This window comes from Anser brachyrhynchus (genome assembly GCF_964034855.1).
Source record: "Anser brachyrhynchus genome assembly, chromosome: 1".
Classification (NCBI taxonomy): domain Eukaryota; kingdom Metazoa; phylum Chordata; class Aves; order Anseriformes; family Anatidae; genus Anser; species Anser brachyrhynchus.
The window spans coordinates 86,594,791-86,619,739 of NC_137694.1; the positions used below are offsets into that span (position 1 = coordinate 86,594,791).

Below are 24,949 nucleotides of genomic sequence, written 5' to 3' on the forward strand. Positions count from 1 at the left end.
AAAATGAAGTATACTAGGGATTTTTCTGTTGTTCCTTTGTTTGATTTTTTTCAATTAATAGTGAGATAGTTACGTGCTAGAGACCCATAAAGCTGCAGTGATTTGCTGGGAAACTGTGCATCTTGTGCTGTTTCTCAGTTGAGATCATTATCTCAATAAATTATCACCTATAAATTGTGAATTATTAAAACAGTGGGCAACTGCAAGGTAAGTATAAATTGAAATGAAAACAGCAGAGATTCTGAGAAATATACAGGGCTTAGATCACTCTTGTTTGCAGGTATGAAATTCAGAATAAATTAGTTTATAGATCCTAGTTTACTGGGACTTGTCATTGAGTACCTGCTAGCAAAGAGCCTGTGGCCAAGCATTTTGTCCAAGGATAAAGCTTGATTAAAAAGAGAAAAAATGAAAGTTCACTAAATTCCCTTAATTCGTTGTTTTTCTTTAAAATAATAGAAAAGATGATGTGTCCTCAATATAATTATAGAAATATCTTGCATTCATAGAAACATTGTTTTTGCTTCAGTCAGACGTTTCACTGGAGTCATTTGTTCGTTATTTGAAGGAGGATTAGACTTAGTGAAGACTTCAGACGACTAATATTTGTTGTTGTTGTTGTTTTGTTTGTTTGTTTGAGTAAATAGCTTGGTTTGACTTTAACAGAGGTCAGCTGTCTTCGCATTCTGGATTCCTGGCCTTTTGTTGCTGATGTTCCTTTACGTCTGTGACTTACAGAACACCCTACCACTTCCGGAAATACTGAAGAAATTGATTACTCAGAAGCAGAGTATTTAATGCATTGCATGTCCTAGCTTTGGCGGTAGAACTTTAGGGTTACAAAGAAAAGAAGTTTCATACTTTGCTCCTTTTACTGACAATTTTTTTCGTCAGTTATGAGGTATGTACATACATGTCTGCGTGCATGTGCAGAACTGCATGGACGCTTGCTCATCTGTATGCCGTTGGTCAGACTGTGTTTCTCCTTTTACTAATACTGACCTGAACATGAAAAACTGGCATTGTACAAGAAGCTGGAGACTCAGTCCTGCTCGGAAATGTGCGTGTAAATTCAAGAACTTTTGTGGCACTTCTGAATGCTTTCTCTTTATATAACATCCAGCTCTCACCCATTAAGCCATTTATTTCTGTGTTAAGGCTGGCACCAGGTGCTAATGAAAAAAGCAAACTGAAAGTGAGTAATCAAAGGAACATGGGTGCATATAACTTAAGCAGCAACTTTGTTCTTTGGAAAAATGATGTGACTTTGTAATAGCAAAATTTAGCATCTCTGGTGAGTAAAGCAAAGTGACTCCTCTAGTGAAAAGTCCTCTAATGGAAATGAATGTTATTTGTTCTTGCAGGTTCTTTGTTTTTCATTGTCACTCTACACTACTTACTGAAGTATCCAGAACCGGTGGTACTTACAAGCACCCTCTGTCTGCAGAGAGTGCATGCCTGTTACCTTGGGAAAGGAGGGAAGAGAAAAACGTGAGCGTGCTTAATAATGGTGTTTACTTCATTTTCTCAGGGAGGGTTTTCCACTGAAGAAAGTGTTGGAGGTTGAACTGTTCAGACCTTGACAGGCTGTATATCCCCTCAGCTCTCATTTAATTAATGGAGAAGAACTCTAACAATATTTTGGTTTGAGAATCCTCACAAGGAAGAGGTGGCAGAGGCAGAGCCTATTACCTACCTTGCCCTGTCTGCAGCCTTTTACCTCATCTGCCTATCAAGCTCAGATCCAGTGCCTCATCATTCCCTTTGCTGCATTCTGCAGACCCACAGGGTCTGCTTCAGTCCTGATATGAGTCAATCAGTCATGGGATGGATTATTGACTATACTGCAGCATGTTAAAATGTTTCCCAGGGTTCCTTGGTAAGATGAGAGAAGGGAGGCAGGGGAAGTCTAAGGTAACATACATTAGTGCAGAATTTCACTCAGAGGGGTATTTTAATTTAAATACCTCTACTGAGTGTTTAATAGAGTTGTAGCTTCTTTCCCTGCTGTGCTGACAAGTAAACTATTTTTCTCACCCTGTCCTTACTCTACACTCACTTCTTTTCACCAAATGTCTTTTTTGTTAGGATTAATAGTGATCCACTTGAGTTGCTGCATATCTCTTATAGGAATTAAAACCATAATAAGAAATACTTTTTCTTTCATAAGGGAGTGAGTGTAATAGTGATGCTTAAAAATGAAAGAAGAATTTGAAGTCTTCAGGGACAACTCTGTGAGAGCAAGCACTATGAAAAGTTGTGATTACTTGTGGGAGTAGGATGAAGGTAGGCAAAGACAAAGAAGAAGAAAAGACAGTAGAAAAGACAACAGTCCTTCTAACTCCATGAAGCTGGAACCAGTCATCCCTCACTGAAAAGAAACCCAAAAAGAAATTGAGCTTTGCTGTAGAAGAGAAGGCCAAAATAACAGGCACTACATAAAATGCAGCTTGAAGGCAATAGTGAGATTGTATGTAAACCTAGAGGCAGATGTTGACAGAGGCTGTAATTTCTACAAATGAAGTGTGAAGTATAAATGAAGTATACTCTCATATTAACAGGTACTGGTTTCAAGGTTTATTTTAACTGTTGAATAATCTCATGCATGTGTGTTTGTGCATGCATATGTCTATGCTTATACATACACCCATAAAGTACCCTGAAAAAGTGGTGTTGTATTGGAGATTGATTTTGGTCCCATTCGTGCAGCTATTCCTGAGAGAGGATCTGTCACTCTTTGCACTCATGGTGGCATTGAGAAACAAGCCTGGAATCCAGATGTCTTTCCAACAATGTGTAGCCATTTTCTGGACAGTCACAAGTGGTGGGATGGCGTAGGGGATTGTGTCTAAGTGGTTTGCGTCTCCACTGGACTGTGAGTGTGTGCAGTGGTAGATTACGACCATGTAGATTATAGACTTGATTGGTTAATTTTAGAGTCTGCTGCATTATTTAGAGTCTGCTGCTTTGTGAACCAAAATACAGATAAATCTTAAATCCTCTGTGCAAAGCCAAACCTGTGCAGTTAACACTAGCTCAGGTGTAACTGGCTAAAATTTGCTGTATTTGTGCAGATTTTTATCATATGTTTCCACTATTCCTGTCCTCCAGCTTTATTTTGCATCTTTTATAAGTTCTATCTCTTTTATAAGTTCTAGCTCTTTTCAGTTCATAAATAAAAGACTGTCCTTTCTTTTGTAGGCAGGAAGACCAGGTACAACTTAACAGTGACTGAATCTAGTTATACAACAAATTAATTTTAGGCAAATAGATTTACAATTGTTGACTAACCAAATCAGCTTATTTTGTTTCACTGATCATTGCATACACTAACAACAGTGTTACATAGAAATAGCCTCTAGCCTTGAAACTCCTTTAATTTGTTTAATCTCTTTATTTTTTAAGTGGTACTTTCCTTCTGTATTTTTCATACATAAGCATGAATAAGCATAAGCAGTATATTATGATTTATTTTTATCAATCTTGGTAGATTTGTTAATTTTCTCTCTCTTTGTTTCTGTATGGAACAGAAACAAAGGCAACATTATGGTTGCCTTACATTTTTAGTAAGGTGTCTCACTCTGCAAAGAGGCCAAAAGATCCTGTACCATCCTGCAGGTTTCACTGATCTCCATGGCATTCCATGTGTGCATAAGGATCTGCCTAACTCCTTTTTCAGAACCAGACCTGGAGCTTATCCTTGGAATATAATTTAGGCATCATAAGTCGATTTCCCACTTCTAGAAGGACAGATCAGAGGTTGCCTTTGCAGCTGATGAGAAGCAGCTCCGTGGATCCCCTATAAAATCTTGCAGTGTGGTGTCTTATATGCGTTTATCCGTACTGGGGAAGCATATTTCTCACTTCCTGAGTCCAAACTGCTATATAAATTAGCCAGGGTTTCAGTGCTTTAAAAGCTGTGTATACATGTGTGTTATAAAATATAAGAAATGCAGTTCATGATGTCCTTTGTTATTTGGAGTTAATTTTGTGTTCACAGACTATTGTATTTTATATGCAAATGACTCATTATACTTTAGAAAGGGAATATGTTAATTTGATTAATTTCTTACCTTATTTAAATCTGACGAAATGTCACCTGCCATTCAATCTACACGCCAGTTATAACAAAACAACAAACATTACAAAGAGGTGAAGCATTAAATTTCTCTTAATCACAAGGCAGATATGACAGGTCTCAGTTTATGCACAGACATTGCTGAGTGTGCCGAAAATATGGAAATAATTTTTTTCGCCCTTCACAAAACTCGTTAGAATAAAATCTTTGGCTTCAAATATGTAGCTGAAAGCGTTTATTCCTGTGTTACAGAAAGCAAATGCTTCTGTAAATTTTGCTCAGACTGAGAACTAGATTTGCCTTTCTTGCAGATGGGGAAAAAAATAACGATACAAAGGAAGTACAAAATATCTTGAAAGCTTCTTTTTGTTTTGGTTTGGTGTGATTTCCAGTAGGCTTTTAGTAATTTTATTTCTAAAACCTGATGTCTGATGAGAATAAATAAATTCCTTCATGCCTCGATTACACAGAAAAGTAAAGCGCTGGGTCCTTCCCCATTCCCTCTGGCCTGTCAGTCCCATTACTACAAGAACGCTTCTCCCAGCTGTCATTAGCTATCCCTCATGCTTTGCCACAGAGCGTCTGCTTGAAATTTGTTGCATTTAGCTTCTTTTCCATGAAAGAAGGAAGTTTTTAAGTGCTAGTCTAGTATTTAGGGCCTAAAGATCTGTTCTCAGTTTGCCATAATCATTTGAGATTGGGTGGATAAACTATGCTGTGCCAAAGCTGTACTTATATTACTTATGACAAAGATGACTACAAACGCCCTAGAAATATTGTGAAACATAACAATTTTTAATGGTTTTAAATGTGTTTACTTTCTTCTAATGCAAGTGATGTACAATTGCAGTATAATAGTAGTAGTATTATGATTGGCTCTTCACTGCTTTGGGAGCTTGCAAATAGATTTCTTATAGTATTAATCCTCACTACTGTGCCCTGTTGATGACAATTCCATCTCCAAATGTTTCCTGAGACGAGCAAAGCATGCCATGAATTAGCATTTAAGCTTCATATATACATAGGTAGATATATATTGTGCATCTGTAACAAATGTTTTGTTCTTTATTCCTTTAGTATTCCTTTAGAGATTTCTGACTACATATAAATCTTAGGTGCTGAGACACTTTTTTTTTCTTCTCTCTCTCTCTCTTTTTTTTTTTTCTTTAAGAAAATGATTCTAGGTAAGAGTGCTTTGGATTATTATTATTTTTTTTTTTTCTGGAACAATTTAATTACTGATACTATGGAAACTGCACATAGACAGATTACTGTGACCTTGAGTAAAAACATGTAATATTTTCTTAGCTAAATATGCGTTCAAAAATACAAAAAAAGAAAGACTATCCAATATGAGTAATGTCTACCTAGATTAATAGCTTTGTTATTAATGGCTTTAGACTATATTATATCATTTAATTGATGTTTATAAATAGCTTCCTTCCCTGTGGTTATGAAATATAACATTTACCAAACTTCTTCTTTGATGGAATTTACATATGGCACATCAGGATGATTAAAAGCCAGCCGTCTTTTCACAGCATGGCAAGAAATAGGATTTGATTTATCATCATTGCTTGCCTACCACTTGCTGTGACTGTACTTTTGAAATTTTAATATTCTCATTTCTCAAAAGGAGCTTGTTATATAAAATATTTTGTAAGTATCTTTTATGCTTTGTTTTTTGGCTTTCTTTGTAAAAAAGAGTAGTTTTAATGTGATAAGCAAATAAAGGAGAAAGGTGGGAATGAAAAGTTGCCTTAGCCAAACAGGTTTTCATCGAAAGAAGCAAATTTCTATTTCAAATTCTGAAGAAATTTAAATACAGCACAATTTGAATAGTGTGTATTGAGTCCCTTTCATATGAACAGTTCAGCAATTGATGAATTACTGGCTGGAAATGTGTCATTTCTAGATTTCGGTTCTTAACCTTTCATAAATGAACGCATGCACAGCATGGTTTTCCAGGACACGTAGCCGAAGAGCAGCCTGTTGCGTACTTACGGACAGATCCTGTTTCCTGCCCTCCTTCCTCATTCAACCCTCTCGCAGCAGCCTCCCCTGTAGCAAACCGGGGTGCAAGGGTCAGGCCTCAGGCCTTTCAGGCTGTGATGTGGTTGTTTTTGCAGAACGCAGATACAACAGCATGCGTCTGCTGCAAAAAAATACATTTTGAAAGAGTAGGAATTGTGTATTCCTTTTGCACCTGCTCTGACATTAACACTTTCCCTTGTAACGCTGGCCTTCCCGACACGAGGGATTTGATCAAGGTGTTCTTCAGAATTCTGTGCCATGCTGGGAAAGTCTAGTATAAACCTGTTGTCTCTCACCTTCTCGTTCTTTTTAAGCAATTAATCACCTGCTGGTTTGCTGAGGTTACACTAGAGTTTTCACTTTGATTTTTCTCCATTTTTTAGCTTAGTTCTTGTCTTCTGTTGTTCACTTCAACAAGGGAGCTACAACTAATTTGACTGTCCTCCCCTTCCCCTCTGTGAGACGGCCTGTGCCTACTAAACACCTGTTGCTTAGTAAAATGAAAATAAAGACAAATCAAATGTATTCAGTGCTGTGGGTTTAGAGAACTGAATACAAAACCAAATACAAGTACCAAATTCAAATAGTCTATTGTCTAAAACTGTGCACAACAGAGTGAATTAACTACTGCCTATACCAAAGGTTTGAAACAGGAGGTGCGCAGTGGGTGGTTCAGATCAAATACAGCCAAACCCCCAGATAGAGTGGGATTTGTGTGTCCCTGTGTTTCTGTGTGTGTGTGTTTTAAAGCACCACTTTCCTTGCCAATATATTTACTTTCTACAAAACTTGCAAGGCATTTAAAGTGTGGAGAAGGAAGAAATTACCATGGCCAAGTAAGGTCTATATAATTCTGATGGCTTGAACTGGTGAACAAGAAGAAATGATGTCCTCCGTACAAAACAATCCCACTTTTTACATGATTAGAAAAGAATGGGAAGAGATCCTATCCCTCTCTCCTCTCTCTGTTAAATACATATATTTAACAGTATATTTCATACGTTTGTCATTTTTTTTTGGCAGTTTTTAGAAGTGAGTATGTGAAAATGATTAATTACCAGTTCTAAAAATAACAGATAAAATCATTCCAGAAGAAGAGCCCTGCTGGGCCTGTGAAGCTGGTTAAGATAGTTTTTTTTTTCTTGGGATGCTTTCAGGTCCTGCCCTATGAAATGTTGTACATCCTTAAATCCTGTTGGATCTGAATAGGCAAAAGGAGTAAATGTTCTGCAAGGCAGGATAAGTGACTTCCTGTCTCAACAAGAATAGATATATAAAAAACTAGTGTGAAATGTATTTTTATTGCTCTGTGCTTTGTTATAAATTCTATTTGTTGTGATAAACAATATATACAAATAGATTGTAACCACATTACCAAGACTGAAATTTGTTTTGCTAGCTAAAAAATAATAATAAAAAAAGAGGATTAGGTAGGACTTCTTGGGATTTAGTTTATAGACTGGAAACTGTGGCAAATCTCCATTTAAATAATTCTGGAAGGAAACATGACACTCCTAAGTTTCAAATTTAGAAGTTTCTTGCTTGCTAGCTGGTCTATGATTGTGAATTTGTGTTGCCACCCCAAAAAAACTGTCAAGCAACAGGCTGCTTTGACAAAGCTTAATTGAATACAAAAGGCCTCTGATTTCTAACATTGCAATTTTAGACACCCTGGATCCTTTTTTATTTTTTTTTAACCATAGTTTCAATTACACAACACAGAAGTCAGTAATTAACCAAGAAAATATGAGGTGAACTACTCAAACAATTAAGCTAGTAACTAGAATGCAATTTATTATAGAATCATAGAATCATAGAATATCCTGAGTTGGAAGGGACCCTTAAGGATCATCAAGTCCAACTCTTGACACAGCACAGGTCTACCCAAAAGTTTAGACCATGTGACTAAGTGCACAGTCCAATCTCTTCTTAAATTCAGGCAGGCTCGGTGCAGTGACCACTTCCCTGGGGAGCCTGTTCCAGTGTGCAACCACCCTCTCTGTGAAGAACCCCCTCCTGATGTCAAGCCTAAATTTCCCCTGCCTCAGCTTAACCCCGTTCCCGCGGGTCCTGTTACTGGTGTTAATGGAGAAAAGGTCTCCTGCCTCTCGACACCCCCTTACGAGGAAATTGTAGACTGTGATGAGGTCCCCCCTCAGCCTCCTCTTCTCCAGGCTGAACAGGCCCAGTGACCTCAGCCGTTCCTCGTACGTCTTCCCCTCCAGGCCTTTCACCATCTTCGTAGCCCTCCTCTGTACACTCTCCAACAGTTTCATGTCCTTTTTATACTGTGGTGCCCAGAACTGCACACAGTACTCGAGGTGAGGCTGCACCAGCGCAGAGTAGAGCGGGACAATCACCTCCCTTGACCTACTAGCGATGCCGTGCTTGATGCACCCCAGGACACGGTTGGCCCTCCTGGCCGCCAGGGCACACTGCTGGCTCATATTCAACTTGCTGTCTACCACGACCCCCAGATCCCTCTCTTCTAGGCTGCTCCCCAGCGTCTCATCGCCCAGTCTGTACGTGCAGCCAGGGTTGAGGTGAACACCATATGAGGTGAACTACTCAAACAATTAAGCTAGTAACTAGAATGCAATTTATTACTTGTCTTTAACACACATTTGCAAGTCGCAGTCAAGATTTCATTGAGACTTAAGGCTGATATTCCATAGCCATGAAACAGTATTGTTAAAAAAGAAAAAAAAAAAGAAAAAAGAAAAGAAACAAAAAACATTTCTTGTCTCCAATGTAGTTTCATAAGATGATTGTTAGGATGCTGAGCTGAGGAACATACAATTTCTGTGCAGGTACTTTAAAAAGTGTTACATAATGCTAATATTTAGGCTGGGATAAATATCTTCTTATTACAATCTTTTTTGTTTCTGTTGTTCTTGTTTGTGTTGAAACACAAAAAAAGAGCTTATCTTTGTCTTGCAGAACAGAGTGTAATTTGTATTTACCATTACTGAAGAATGCTGTAATTACATTTGTGAAGATTAAGACACTGTTGAAAAATGAGGGGTCTTTTCATTGCAGATGCCAGCTAGGGCACTGACTACACTGCCATGCTCACGGTACTCTGATGCTGATCTCAGACATGCCCTGCTGTAACAGAGGATTTCAGTGCCTGCTCGCCTCATCTTCCACTAAGCAGAAAACGGTGCTGCGGTGTGTCAGATAATTTTGCACATAGAAAACAGTAAAATATGTATGTGGCCTCATGATGGCAGGAATAGTAACAAACAGATGGCTTCAGTTTATCCCTACAGCGAGTACCCAATGAGCAGAAGTGAGTTATGCTGTGCATTGTTTTCATAAATCTGTTTCACTGCATTTATTCAAGATGTGACTAGATTCAGAACAACAGTAACAAAATCTGTATAAACAAAGCTAAAACAAATTTGAAAATACTTTTGTGTCTAATTTTAAATTTGTTAAATGACTGTTAGATACGAGCAGTGTTTCTCAGAACATCTGTGTAATGCTATTAAAATAAAAATATTGCCTGGCTTAGTCATAGATGGTATGGATTCATGGTTGCTGACATCTATCCTAACACCTAAATGTATTCTTTGTGTGTAATGAAATGTTTATGTCATTGCTTTCCATTGGGCTCGAAGCATTCATCGTTCTCACCTTACGGATATTTGGTTCAGTCTGAGGCGTTTAGCCGATACGAAGCTGGTTTAACCTATGGCTCTACTTTAGGGCAAATGCATACCGAGGAGGCCAGCACTCTAAGAAAATACACAGCAGAAAGCTTTATAGAGATTAATTAAGCATTTAGTGGGTGGGTGGGGGGTAGAACTCCTATAGTACTCATTTGTTTAATATACTTATACAGACAACTGGAATTGTTAAAAAGATAGAGGAGAAAGAGGCTTACTTGCTTTTGGAAGCATGTGAGATATTGTTCCAGTTGCTAGCAGTTGTTGCTTGTAGGTCAAGGTTATCTCCGCCAGTTCATTGTCTATGAGTTTTACACTGCAGTTTTTGCAATTTATCAATGTATGAAAGAAACACCATGATGTGTAAAGCAGGGAGTTTATTGTCAAAATGAATTCTTCACGGCCTAATCAAAGAATTATTATTATTTGAGCTCTAATTATTATATGCAAAAGAAGCAGAACAACAATATTAAAAAAAAAGTCTCACTAATAATACAGGTAAAATTGTTCCACACACTGCCTAGTATCTGTCCCTTTGCTTCGATGTTATACTTTCCCTTCCAGTGTCTCTGTGGGGCCTCAGCAGTTTCACTCAGGTAAAGCAGGAGTGGAGGGGAGGGTGGGTGTCAATGGGTCATTGGCATCCCCAGTCCTGTGTCACTGGTTGCTTTCCCCCTCACTCTAGAGTTCCCTTCAGGCTGCTTCAGTAAATTGTTGTAAAATGCTCTACACCTTGCTCTTTCTTCCTTGGTTTGCTGTCATCATTGGTATGCTAGGATGCCACATTACATCCTAGATGGTATGTTTTACAGATGTTGGATGTTTGTTCTTTGTGCCCTTTGTTGTGATCCAGCTCCCAAGGTTGCTTCCTTTAGTGACTGGTAGTTGACTGTTGAAGATTTTCTACAGCTCTGTGTCTCTGTACCTTGAATGCCTCTGCTACTATCCTATGCCTGCACTCTTCTATGCTGCATTTTTATTCCAGGTTCCTAGACTGCTATATGCCCAATAACAATTCGCTACTGCTATCCATTTGTTGAAAAATATATCAAAATTCCAAGAGCAGTCAGGCTTATACCACACCACTGTACAAAACTAGGGCAAACCAGGCCAGGTAACAGTTACATGATAATTAAACAGTTGATGCTACAGTTTATTAAGCTAAAAGTAAAGCTCCAGGCAAGCCTAGAACAAGCCTAGGCAAAAGCTGACAAGCCCCTGTCTTAAGGCCTTGCAGCACTGGTACGAAGCTTGCAGGCTATGCCAGCAGTGGCAACAACTGTATTGAGTTACAGAGCTGTACAGCAGCTTAGTGACTTGAAGCGAGTGTTGCCATTTGGTATTACTCTTTACATTTAATCGTGAAATCACATCATTAGATTTTCCCCTTTCCTTTGCCTTTTTTTTTTTTTTCCTTACAGTTTGAATTCCAGCATGTGCTAGGATTGGATCTTACTCTGAACATGCTAGAATACTAGGATGTCTACTGTATTTTAGCTGTTTAGGGACATAGTTTTGCTTTCATTAAACCTCAGATTAATAGATGGCACATTAAGTCACAGCAGTGACACCTTGGAAAAGGAGTCACTCTATGACTTTGTGGTGGTTTTAGTTGTCTCAAGATGACTCTCAGTTGGCCTACAGGCCTCCCTCCCTCCAGAAACCAAAAAATTCCCCCTGTGGAAACTCTCCTGACATGCTTGGCAAAATACCCAGACAGAATCCTAAAAACAGCTTTTACTATCAACAGAGTTTAAGTTGTCCAATGATACCATAGGCCTTTTCAGGTTGTGTACTTCATTAAAACTCAAAGCAGGGTGGAAGAAGGGGGAGGAAATAAAAAGGCAAGGCAGTAAGCCCTCACAACTGTAATTGTGTGCCTCTTGACGTTAGTTGAAAGTATCTGTAAGCAATTCAAACACTCCTGTGTGAAGTATTCCTATACAGCACAGAGTGGGGAATTAAAACAGCTTGGCCAAGAGCAAGGTGATTTAAAGCACCTGGAAGGGCTGGGCGCTCAGGTTAAATGCCTTCTGTATGATCCTTATAAGAGAGGTTCATTAGCCTCCTTTCATGGCTGCTTTGTGAACCTTGGACCGAGGGCTGAGCCAGTTGTCATTTGGAGGGATTTCTTACCTTTAGTCTGTGTGTTCTGACAGTTTAATGCCTGGTAAGTGAAATTATAGATTTAGATGGATTATATGTTTATAGGTAAGAGAGCTGTAGAATGGGAAAAATATTTGGAAAGTATCTTTTCTGTGGAGTAAGCTGGAAAGGAGAAATGACTGAAGGGGGGATCTAAAATGGAGGAACTGAAAAAAGAGGAATATGAAAAAATTACAAAGAAAAAATAAGTCTTAGAATTTAATTTACCATACAGATACGTGGGTACTGATGGTAATTTCTTAGTTTAAGCAGAACAAAATTGAGTACTTCTTCAGTTTATTTAAAATTCAGCTGTTATGACTTCTTATAAAGTATTTTGGCTAGACAAAATTTGGATGCATTGGAAAAAAATAAAAGGCAAATAATGGAAATGAGGTCTGTCAAGGGTTTATGAACAGGAAAAAAAAACAAAAAACACTCTGTCCTGAGCAATCAGGATACCTTAGACTACCTGATAACTACTGGAAGCAGTGCTGTTGCAACATTTGAACCCTTTGTATCTGCTTGCTGCTTGTTTGTACCAGAGACTGAGAGCTCCGTGTTCACAGAACGGAAAAAGTGAGATAGCTATTCTGAGGGGCCCAGATATCTGCCCACAAAAAGAAGAGGAAATTGTAGACCCTCCCCTCTTTATTTCTTAACCAGTCTTTATACTATCACTGAAGCTTTGTTACTTCTTAGCCCTTATTCCCTTTCTTTAGAAGCCGTGTTCATCATATAGCATTGTGTCTTGTCTCAATTTCATAAAACGTGGTTATAGAGCTCCCTTCCTTTCTTGCCTGCCTGTGTCAAACATTATCTGATGCCTAACTGTATAAATGAGAGCTCTGTTATTGCAGATCACCTATTTAAAATGATCCTTGATCAATTTTAAAAGAAACAGGGTGGGGTCCTTGGTTTCAGAGGAAAATGTCTCTACAGAGCTTTTGTGAGGTAGGCTAACATTCCCCAGCAATCTGCAGGGAATCCTTTTTTAAGGCTCATGTTTTAACAGGGCTGAAATGTGTAGTAGCTGAGGTTCAATCTTTGGCACCTGTTGTAAGATTAATGAAGTGGCTTACTATTTCATTTTAGAATTGATTGCCAAGGGTAAGTCTTGGATAGGAACATTTTTTAAGTGGGTCAGGACACATCAATATAAAGCAATTTATACTATTACATTTCTATGCACTACCATTAAAAGCACAAGAATTTTGTAGCATGCTTTTTTTTATTTTGCAGTCTGCCATGGGCTTCCTTTTGGCAATTAGCTGAATCTGTCTACTGCAATCAATAAGCTTGTTAAAGAATAATTATACACATCTGTGTTTTCAGTGTACTTTGAGTTCCTTGTGTGTTTGTTGTAGCTGTGCAATATTGATATTTGTACTATATTAAACAACTGTAAAAATTAATAAAAACTAGTTCATGCTTTCAATAGACAGTGTTATAAATGTACTGGGCAAGGATTTCACTGTCATCAGGAGAGCAGAAAAAATCCTTCAGTACAGAGATAAGTAACTGAAAGCATCATTACTGTATGTTTCAGTGCTGGCAATCATGATTTACAGTTGTTATTAGAGGAATAAATTATATGCTGTAGGAATTAACTTGTCAATTGCATGTGCAGCATATTACTTATGCTTATTAGGTATACCAAAAATAAAGCCAGAAGGAGCAATAGATACCAAGTCAAGAATTTTGTTGAAATTTTAAGTTAGCATGTATTTAGAGATGTACACAGAGATCTTGTGTGTTCACCTTGGGCACAAAGCTATTTTAATTAACCTCCCTCTATAGATGACGCGTGTGAGCTGCCAAATGATCAGCTGTAAATGAAAATACTAATCCATCAAATAAAAGGCCCTAATTTTCTAGACAATAAACTTTTTTCCTCCCTTGCTAGTTGTCATTCACAGCATGCATGGACAGGCATGGCTGCCAGTGCTGACAAAATCAAGGGGCTGTGGGGTTTTGCAAAGTGATCCTTAAATGTTTGAACTTTATGCGAAGCTTGGAGCAAGCTAAGGGTTATAAATGATGAATAGTTTTAACTGTTGACAAGTTAACATCAACCTTACAAACTTGCTTATGGTTTTATATTTGTTAAATTATGCAGTGTTAATTAAAATGGGTACTTTAAGGTATCTGTATATGTATATATAGGAAGGCACCTTTTTTAAAAATTGGGAGTGTGTATTAATTGAAAATACTTGATTACTGATTTTACAAGCTTTAGTGTGGAGTTGAGGCTAAGCAGAAGTGACTGAAAGGTCACATTAACCCAAGTCATTGCAGACCCCTAGGGGTTTGCAGGGTCTGTTCTCTTATGCTGAAATGGGGCAGGTCATTGAAAGCAATTTCTTGGGTGTAGCTGGAAATCTGTGTTTTTGTGCTCCCTTTTTGCAAAGACAGAGCTCCTCAAGGTGTACCCCTATCTGGGGAAGGGCCAGTTAGCCAAGTCCCCAGCTAGGTGGAATGCTGGAGCTGCTAAATTTGTCTTTGATCTTCATTGTTAAGTGTAATTTTCAATGATGGGTTTAATACGATATTTGTTCACATCTTTTTCTTGTAACTCGCAATTATTTTTAAATGAGATTTTTTTTTTTAATGTGGTGACAAAGATGGCTCTGCATAGTCTTGCATGTAATAACTGTGATATCCCTTATGTGGGGGGCATATGCATTATCATGGAAGGGCTGGCAGAATCAAGGTATCTGCCACCCACTAGCTAACGCTGCCCTCCAGAACTCTTCAGGGAGATCCAATGCTAAGTCTAAGAGGGTCTGGTCTTAGTAATCAACATAAGTTTCCATATGGGTTTCTCCACAGTCTGACAAAATAATAAAATCTGAAGGAAGGCCTGATGCTTGAGAAGGCATGTGCAGACTGAAGCAAGGGCTCACTTTCTTGTTCTGGTTTCCAGTAGCTTTCTCTTTTCGTCTTTGCTTAGTATCTAAGTTTCTAATGAAGTTCTTTTGCCTCATTTCTGCAGCTTCTACCTCCAGTGTCTTGTGGCCTGATGGCCTGGTCACAAATCTAGTCAGAACTCCAGTATTGCTAACAGCATTTTTCATAGTGTTCTCTTTTGACCGTGTCATACCCCTCTCTGCCTCCTGTTCCTAGGTTTTCTTTTTGTCATGGTACAGTTCCACACATGAATACTTCATCAAAACCTTTGCAAGTCCATTCCTTTTCTCTCTACTCGCTACCTATTTTTGTGGCAATCTTAAGGAAAATGTAAGTTGATATCTGCTACTTACTTATCTGTGAGGGATTTCTGGTATCTTCTAATCAAAAAAGACTTTGTATTATCTTTGCAAGCATATATAGTTGCTATTCGTCCCTCCTTATACTTGCTCACTTACATGTCTTTCCTGCATTCCCTTTGCTTTATGACTGCTTGCTGTACATAGTTGTTGCAGCAGGTTATAATCTATTTGGGGTATAAAAGTGTTTTTACATCTCTTAGCACAATAAGGATATAGATCTGATTAGAGCTGTGTCTGCTTGCAGAATGTAATCTGGTAGATAATCCTTCTAGGCCTTTCTTCTCAGCAACATATTGAATAACTGAGTACGTCAATAACTTTTGTTTCCCTCAATGTATATTCTAGTTTTTCAGCTTCTGTCATTTTTAACTGTATAAAGTGGAGAGGGGGGAAAAAATGGCTACAGAAATGGTAGATGTTGTGGAATTGTACTTCAAGATTTTGATGTTCACAGTAGACAGAGTACTTGAATAGACCAGACTTTACTTGACTTGGGCAAAGGTAGAGGGGGCAGGGGGGAATAAAAAATAAAAACACTTTAAAACATTTAACTTGTTTCTTCTGCTAAAGAATTGACAGGTGCATTAAAACAAAACTTAGCATTTTTTTAATTAAGCAGTAGTTAAAATAATGTGCTAATAAAAATCAGCTTGTTTTAGAAACTGTTCAAAAGCATTTAATAAAATCACAAGGTGTAGTCTCATTGAACATCTACTGATACCTTGACCAATTGTTCACATCAGCAAATAAAAGTATTTACTGAACTATCTCAAGATATTCACTACGCCCTGCTGCCCAACAGCTTACTCATGTGGCTACAGATACCAGCTGAAAATTAGTTGCAACGAGTTTCATCAATTTAAAGAAACTGGTATTGTGTCCGACAGTGTAGGAATGTAAACAGCTGTTACTTCAGCTATAGGCCATTCAGCTGCTGAACAACTATCTCATGAAGAATTTTTTCTTTCAGTATTACAAGAGCTGGAAAAAAATATGCCACTACTGAGTGCTTAAATGGTCTTGGTGGTTCTTTCAGGTTTGCTTCATGTGCATGTATTGTGGGTTGTTTTTGTTGGTCTGTTCTTTAGCTGAGGCTGTTAATTCTGGCACTGAATTTACCCACTGTGGCCTTCACTAGGTTTCCTCGCAAGCCTGGAAGCGAATGGGATTTTGCTGCCTGTCAAACTGCCCAGCATTATTTGTAACCAAAGCAATCATTTAAGGATTCAAAGTGGTGATGACTAGATTGGGAGGAAGAGTCTAAGCCATAATGTTATGTATTACATCTCCTTGTCATTATTATGTCATTCCTATGTCATGATCTTCTATGAATCAGGAGAGTTTGGGATCAGAACAACACAATGTGTGGTGTTTCCACTTCCTTTCTGCATGTTTCTTGAAAGACTTTGAAGGAGGTGTGGCACCTTCTGCTGTCAGAAAGTTGTGTAATAAAATCAGTATAGATACATTTCTTTTCTAGAGGTGCAACATACAGTGCCTTTGTCTATTCCCTTGTTTTGTTTTGGTTGTTTTTTTCTTTGTTTTGATTTGTTTAATTTATTACTTTTCCACCTGGAATGTCAGTGAAAGAAGCAGACTGATTTCTATTTATTTATTTATTTTTTTAATGACTTGTTCTGAGCTAAGGCTTCCTCTGTGATGAGTGGGTAGATCTATGCAGTTCTATGGAATATACTAGCTATTGAATATAAATATGTACCTTGCATTGTAGATAAGACCAGAATGCAATTTACATTGTACATAAATCATACTGATATGTTTTCATGTTTTATTAAAACCCTAGGTAAATGGCCTTAAAGAGTTCTTGTTTTAAAACTATCAAACTGTGCAACTATTAAAACAAGGAAGTTCTTTTAGTCAATACTAAACTGGCTTTCATTGAAACAGGGAAAAAATCAATTACAACAATCATATTATCTTTCAAGTATGTCCGATAGTCAGCTAATGGATATAATTTCTGTATGCAATTACTATTTGAATATACTGGAATACACCTAAAACCAGCAAATACTGTAGCAGTTAAAGTTTTCACTTTGCATGAGAATTCTCAGTTCATGAATGCATAATCAGCCTAATCTGGAATTAGAGATCTACAGAAGAATGTATAGATTTTCTTTTTCCTAAAATAAAACAACAAAAATCTGTAGCTTCCATTTTCTTTGCTTGATTAAAATATCCTGACCTGCTGCAGATGGCCTGAGGTAATTGATTTTGAAAACTTTTTTTTTAAACTTGCATGCTTCTCATTTTTCCATAAACTTTCCCTGAAATACCCCAATCAGTGTATGTGCTTATCAAAATATGTCAACTAATAAATGACGTAAATGTTTTGCAATTATTTCTTCTTGTCCTGCCTTGTAGCTCTTTTTGTAGATGAATAGTGTGTAAGGTAAAATTAGGCACCCTCTCAAAGTACTGGGAGCTTATACTGATTAATCCTACCTGCTTTCTTGTTGTTTTGGAGGGTGTCCAGGTGTGCTTGACCCTATTTGAAACTTTCTGGAAACTAAAACAATTGTATTATGAAGAGGTCAAAGATACAATATAAAGTGTCTGCTGCCCAAACGTTCTTGGAACCCAAATCTCTTGTAAGAAAAAGAACAGCTCATAGAAGGGTGAAGTGACAGTAAAGGGGGAAAGAAAATTAAATGCAATTTGGGGGTGGGAGGTGTACTGAAAATAATAAGGAAGAATCTAGGAGATGAGACAAACTCAGGTTATATGCAGGTGTACAATGATGGAACTTCCCTTTTCAACTTCTTGTTTGTCTGTGCATACTTACAAACATATGTTTGCTCATGTAAGTATAAACAGATCATAACAGATGTCCTTTTCCTGAAATGGTGAAGTCCAAAATTGGTGAGAACATTAGTTTCTATTATTATTCTATATACTGTCACTTAAGCACAAGTCAAAATGGCAAATACACATAAGTGAAATGCATTAACTTCTTCATCCTTCTGCTGGAAAATATCACTGCTGTCACCTCACTGCTGAGAGCCCTGCAGCTCATACTGCAGCTTTGATACCTGTTTATGCACACAGGCTTGCCCAGACATTTCCAAATCAAGATAGGCAATGACATTTCCAGCCTTTGAAAATTGCTTCTGTGTGTCAATGTATATAGATTTTTGACCTAGTTTCTAAGATTGTACTTAGTCCAACAAAATAAGTTTTTTATTCATGAATATACTTTGTCACTGCTCAAGAAATACTCATGGACTGTTTGGATGATACCGTTAGCTTTCTTATCCTTATGTAATTTTATAATACCCTGCTGACTGCAATTGTTTGAGTTGTTGAGGGAGTGGACAAAATTGCAGTAAATAGATCTGGGTTTTGGATTTAGATTTTTTTTTTCCACTTTATGTCCATGTAGCACTTTTCCAGGGTCCTAGGCTGTTAAGAAACAAGAGTGTGATGCAGCAAATTAGAAGAGAAGAAAATTTTGAATCCATCCTACAATTCTTCTTTACACTTTACAGCACAGTATTACTAACGCTGTATACTAACATTAAAAAAGAAAAGGGAGTGCGGGGGGAGAGGGAGAGATGAATCAGTCTCATTCAGGTAAAGGAAAACATAAGTATTTCTGAGTTTAGAGATGACAGACTTGTGTGGAGTAGATAGAAAGGAGGAGAACAAATCACTTCTAGGTGGTTTTCTTAACAGCTTGGTACCCAATGTCCTTATTCCTGTGTTCATGCAACTGCTGCCTAAACGCTGTAGAAAGACAAAAGTGGAAGTATTGCTTCACTAAGAGTCTTTGTACAAAATGTCATCAAACCGGTGAAGTTCATTTAGTAAGAACTTTAAGCAGGTAGGGTATATAGTCTCAGATAAAGTTGCTTCTGTGTTGTTGGCTACCTTTTGGAGGAACGTGGTTAGTAGGAGCGCTTCCAGAGAAAGCAAAACAATATGGAAAAGAGATGATTGGAGAAAATAGAATTGTTCTTCTGTTTCAGTAGGCTTAAGTATACTTATACTTATTATACTTAAGTATACTTATTCTGCATAGTATCTTTATTTTTAGTACCTGCACTAAAATATGTAATTAAACTGGAAGATGTTTACAATGTCTCATGTAGTGTACAGATGGCACATCTACCCCTATCCGTATGTCTTGTCCTTTCAAGGACATCCCTCTAGGTCTGTTGCCTCCATAGGAACCAAGTCATTTTTGGAAAGAGGTGGTCTTTAAAATTTAATCAAAATAAATCAGATCTCATGCGTAGAAAATCTTTGCCACAAACTAATTTTCTTCATTTTTCATTCAAATCATTTTTCTTCATTTTCTAGCCAGACCTGTTTGTAAAGGCCAATGAAATGCTTGCTAACCATGTGTGTTGTGTAAGAGTTGGATGGAGTTAGCATCTGTCTTGGCTGTGAAGAGTTTAGGCCCTAAGCTTTCAAATAATTCCAAATAGATGGACAGCTATTTCCCTACAGTAGAAAATAAGCTTCAGGGGAAGTAAAGTCTACTTACTTAGAGCTCATTACTGTATCAAGGTTTTTGTGCATGTGTGACTTCACAAAGATGGGTTTGCTTTCTTTCTCTTCTATTATTCGGTTATGGTATGGTAATAAATACTGACAGCTTGAGTCTTTGCTATCCCAAGGCTGCTCTCAGCTTCCTTGGGATAACACAGGTCTTGTACAATTGACTTTTCTTCAGCTAAGTGAGGAAACATTGGTGCCTGTTCCTTGTATTGCATCCTTTAACAGACAGATATTTGGTAGCTAAAGTTCTGTAACCATGGAAGAAAAGGTCTGAGCTGTATTTTGGCCTGCCACAATTCAAAGTGACAGATAAGACCAGAAAATAACGAGAACCCAGTTTTGTGGATTTTTTTTTCTAGAAGGGGTTAAATCTTACAATATTGTGAGTTCATGTCTTTACCAGTGCAGAGCCACAGTAGCTAAAAGGGCAAGAGTATCACAGAAGACTTGATGGGTCAGTGAGAAGTTATTTTCCTTGACCAGAGGGAAAAGGTCAAACAAGACAATACTTGCCAAGGAAGGATCAGCAAACCAGTGATGTTGGAGGGGCAAGGGAAGGAGGATTCAAAGTTTGGCATCATCTGCTACTTATACCTGCCACATGCATCACCTGCATGCTGGGTCCAGTAAAAGACTTCGAACATCACGCATGGAAGAAAGCTCTAAGGGCTGAATTATCCAGGTCAGCAACATGAGGAAGTGGGGCCAAATAAATGTGAAATCATATATTTTTTTAAAAAAAGTATTTTTTAATTTGTGCCACAAAGTCTACTGTTGTTTTATTTATTACATTGTCTTTCTGTTTCTGACAATCTCATTCGGGAAGGAAACAAAGTGCTGTCAAACTGAATACATCTGTAATAATCGATGTGCTCTCAGTAAATGATTTAGTACTTAACTTCCGTTTTCTGGAATGGTGTTCTCTGACCTTGTTAGAGGTGCAATTGCTGCTGATGTAGGAACAGGCCCTGCATACACTACAGTCTTTTGCCCTTCTGAATAATTTAAGTTTTGATTAAGCAGAGTTTGCTAAATCAACTTAGATTGTTACATGAATGACAATGAAGTACTATTTGAAGAAAATTAGCCTCTTTATGCTAAAAAAAATTTTGGTACCAGGAGAAGAAATGAATCCTCCAACTCCACCTGAATGTTTGTGCATAACCATAGCACTGCAAAACTACTGGAAAATTGCTGTGCTGGAGAACACACTTCTCCCACTATGATGTTATGCATGCTATATGAATATAAGTATTCAGATACAGAAGCACAAAACCCCTCACCCAAACCAACCAAGCAGCACCAGCAAATCTATTCAGCTTTCATTGTAGAGGAGATATTCTACTGTCAACTCCTGAAGAGAATGAACCCCAAATTTATGGGAAACAGAGACAAGTTGTAGTCTGCTCAGGAACTCTTAAGGTTAGTGTCCATTGTGGCTGCCGTAAGTGGAAGACTTCCTGTTTACTTGGTCTCTTCTCTCTAGACAAACAAGAATTAGTACTAGAAATAAATTGTCCATGCCACAAAGTTTAGAAAACCTAGGGATGAACTGTAGTTAAACTTCCATGTCTCTGTTTATTTCTTTGCTTAATGCAGCTCTGAACTAATCCACAACCTTGGCATAGATGTCTACTGTTGGTAATGTACTTGGTTTTGCAATTTAAGAAATTAAGCTTGTATTATTGTGTGGTTGTGTTTTTTGTTGTTTTTAACCTGCAATTCCAAGTTATAGCATGTGGCTTAGCGTTTATTTCTGTAGTCACAATTTGCACCAAAAATATATATATTTTTAAATAATTTGTATACATTTAGTATGTGTACAATATATGTAGCACTTGGATGATTTTGTATTAAAGTGATAACTTTTTTTTAACTGTATTGAAAATTTGTTTTGGAGAAAAAAAATCCACAGATGTTACTGGTATGAACACTATGTAGAAAGACTTCAAAGAAGGGCTGGAGCTTCAGGCACAGTGTTTGCAGAAGATGTCAGTATGATATGCTTTTGTATATTTTTAATAACTGGGTGTTCAAAAGGGCTTATTGCAGTTAATTCTTCTACACATGGATGTCAAAATGTTATTGTGACGCTAGCGTTAAGTGGCATAAGAGTTTTCTGTATGTTGCAGTAAAGGCTAATGGTGCCTCTCCTGTCTCATTCCCCAGGCAGACAGTGCACAGCAATTCTGCGATCTGCACCTGACACACACTAGTACAAAGCAGGGGTCAGGTCTTGCTGCTGCTTCCCTTAACTGATGCTGTTGGAGTAACAATTAGTTTATCCCAACAAAATTCCTTCTTGAAAATGACAAACCAGCACTGATCTTAGGTTCTCTCTGGCACTGTTTTGATTAAGACAGGAGAGAGCAGTGCTCCTGGGAGGGAGTGTGGAAGGAAATATGAAATGTGATTCATCTCCAGCTTTCCTGTTTCAGCTGACAAAATGAAGAGGTGATGTAGGTGCAGGAGGTCCCTTGTGCATTTCCCAGCAGGATCCTAGTCATTGGCCTAAAGAATTAATAGAAACAGTATGGTTGAGGTTGGCAGGGACCTATGGTGGTCATCTGTTCCAAGCTCCCTGTGCAAGTGGAGCCACCTAGAGCTGGTTGCACAGGATCATGTCCAGACAGCTTTTGAATGTCTTGAAGAATTTGAGAATGTCTCTCAGCAGCCTGTGCTAGTGCTCAGCTACCCGCACGGTAAGGAGGTGCTTCTGATGTTCAGCTGGCACCTCCTGTGTTCCAGCTTTTGCCCAGTGCCTCTTGTCCTGGCACTGGGCACCACTCAAAGGAGCCTAGTGACATCCTCATTGCCCCGTCCCTTTAGGTGTTTATCCACACTGACAAGATCCCTCTGAGCCTCCTCTTCTCCAGGCTGAGCAGTCCCAACTCTCCCAGCCTCTCCTCACCAGGAGAGTTGCTCCAGTTCCTTCACCATCTTTGTGGCCCTTTGCTGGGCTCTCTCCAGTCCGCCCCTGTGTCTCCTGTACTGGGGGGCCCAGAACTGGACCCAGTGTCCCAGGTATGCCCTCACCAGTGCTGAGCGGAGAGGAAGCTTCACCTCCCTCCACCTGCTGGCAGCACTCCTAATACAGCCAGGATGCCATCAGAGCCTCCTTTGCAGCAAAGGCGTGCTGCTGGCTCGTGTTCACCTCGGTGTCTGCCAGGACCCCCGGGGCCTTTTCTGCAGAGCTGCTTTCCAGCTGGATAGTCCCCAGCATGTGCTGGTACACGGGGTGGTTCCTTCCAAAGTGCAGGACTTTGCCCTTCTTGTCAAACCTCATGAGGTTTCTCTCAGCTCACTTCTCCAGCCTGCTGAGATTCCTCTGGAGGGCAGCACAACCCTCTGGCATTATTGGCCACTCCTCCCAGTTTTGTCATGTGTGAACAGAGGGGTAGGTACCCTCTGCCCCATCATCCAGATCATTAGTGAAGGCCTTTAAGATGTCTGGGCCCACTATCGGTACTAGGAGTACTCTGCTAGCTACTGGCCTGCAACGAGACCTTGTGCCACTGATCCCCACCCTCTGGGCCTGGCTGTTCTGCCACTCTGTCAACCTCTTTGTCTGCTCATCCATCAACAGCTTTTCTACGATGATCTTACAGGAGGCAGTGTCTAAGGCTTTACTGAAGTCTAGATAGATTTCTTTTTATTCTTTGGCAAAATGGAAAGACTTGTGTCAGAGTACTCTTACTTACAATGTTTTCCTGGAAGGTGAAAGTTTCTGTGCAAAACTCAGGTTCAAAGTCTGGGAGAGAATAGATTTCGTTTTGTGTTATGCCTCAGGTGCTGTCTTTGTTACTGGTCCATAGGATTTCTTAAGTAGAATCCCCCTTCAACATTCCTGTCTGACTTCTCTTTTTTATTTATCCCCCCACCCACCCACACACATCCGCAGTTGGTTTACTATTACTGTTCTCTGTAAACAGAGAGTATGGGGGTAGTCTTGTCAATTTGGGATCACCTCTAAAATCTGGGTACGCTAAATGTAAAAGTTTGATATTTCTAGGGCTTCTGAAATTGGCATAAGTAGTGATGGTTTAAGATCTGAGTGGTGATCCCTGAGCATACTGTAGTGTTCCAAGAATGTTTTAAGCTGTGACACTTAATGTATCTGTCATTGTTGCTAAATACAAATGATTATTTCTGTCCTTGACAGCAGAACGTAAACTATCAAATTAAACACTTCTAGAGAGAGCTTTCTGTTGTCCAGACTTTATCTGTAGTTTACTTCAGTTTAGAAATGTAAATAATAGGGACATAGTAGCTTTATTTTTTTTATATTTTTATTTTATTTATTTTTTTAAGGTACTGAAAATATGAAGAGTAAAGGTTTTATGTACAAAACAAGTGGGTTACTTCTTTTTTTTCCTTTTTGGAGGGGGGGAGATCCTGGGTGGTGTTCCCTCTTCCCCCTGTGTTTTTTAGGGGGACAGGGTTTTTTTATTTTTGTGTAATTCCAGGTGTTTCAAAAGCAAGAAAAAGTGCCCATTGAGAGCCTGAAAACATGTCCTTCAGAAGAATACTGGCTGACTTGTTGAAGTCCCGTGATTCTTACAGTCTCTTTCTACGAGAAAGGATAAATGTATTCAGAAGGGTTTACTGAAGATACTTCTTTTAACAGTTGTACAGCATACAGCTCTTCAGGTTAGATACTTCAAGAGTCTGGAAACAAGTATTAACTCTTTTACTTCTGAAAATACAGAGACTAGCTAAAAGCTGAGTTAGAAATGTGTTCAATGTATTCAAATACCTCTAAGCTGGGGGGTGGGTGAAAGTTACTTGAAAATGAAGGAGCAACTGTGCACCTGCCTTGCTCTCTCTGACACCATAGGCTGGCACACACAATGCCTTGAAATACATTTCTTTGAAGCAAGCTCCTTTGTCTTCACAAGCTGCTACCTATCTTATCAGTAGTATTTGGCTGTCAGCTATACCACTGCATGCTAGTGAAGATGTAAATATGTTTTAGTAAAGTACACATGCACCTTGGGGGCAGTCTGAGGTAAATAACACAATTCTGTAGATACCCGTGGCAGTTTGTCTACCAGGATGTCTCCCAGACAGTCTAATGGAAATAGGAAACACATCGGAAAACAAAAATTTTGTAGTAATATGTTCTTTACTGCAGACTGTATATAAAGTATTTGTTGTCATCTTGTGGAGTTGTTTCCATTTTGATTAGTCTATGGATAGCGTTTTCATTATTCAGAGGGATCTCTGGA

General features: G+C 38.5%; 1 protein-coding gene across 6 annotated transcripts in view; it reads left to right on the forward strand.

Moving 5' to 3' along the window:
• The window catches only part of CADM2 (cell adhesion molecule 2), a 659,818-nt gene that overhangs the window by 310,182 nt on the left and 324,687 nt on the right, over positions 1-24,949 (forward strand). The window contains exon 1 of one of the 6 annotated variants that reach the window (XM_080574597.1): positions 9,152-9,383. The exons of 3 other annotated variants lie outside the window; for them this stretch is intronic. Coding sequence is in view for 2 of the 3 variants with exons in the window: in XM_080574607.1 (XP_080430733.1) it covers positions 11,947-11,953 (7 nt within the window). In the remaining variant the exon portion in view is untranslated. Of the gene's footprint in view, positions 1-9,151; positions 9,384-10,413; positions 11,954-24,949 lie in introns of those variants that run through there. 2 more of the 6 variants (XM_080574607.1, XM_080574605.1) reach the window with 2 other exon arrangements.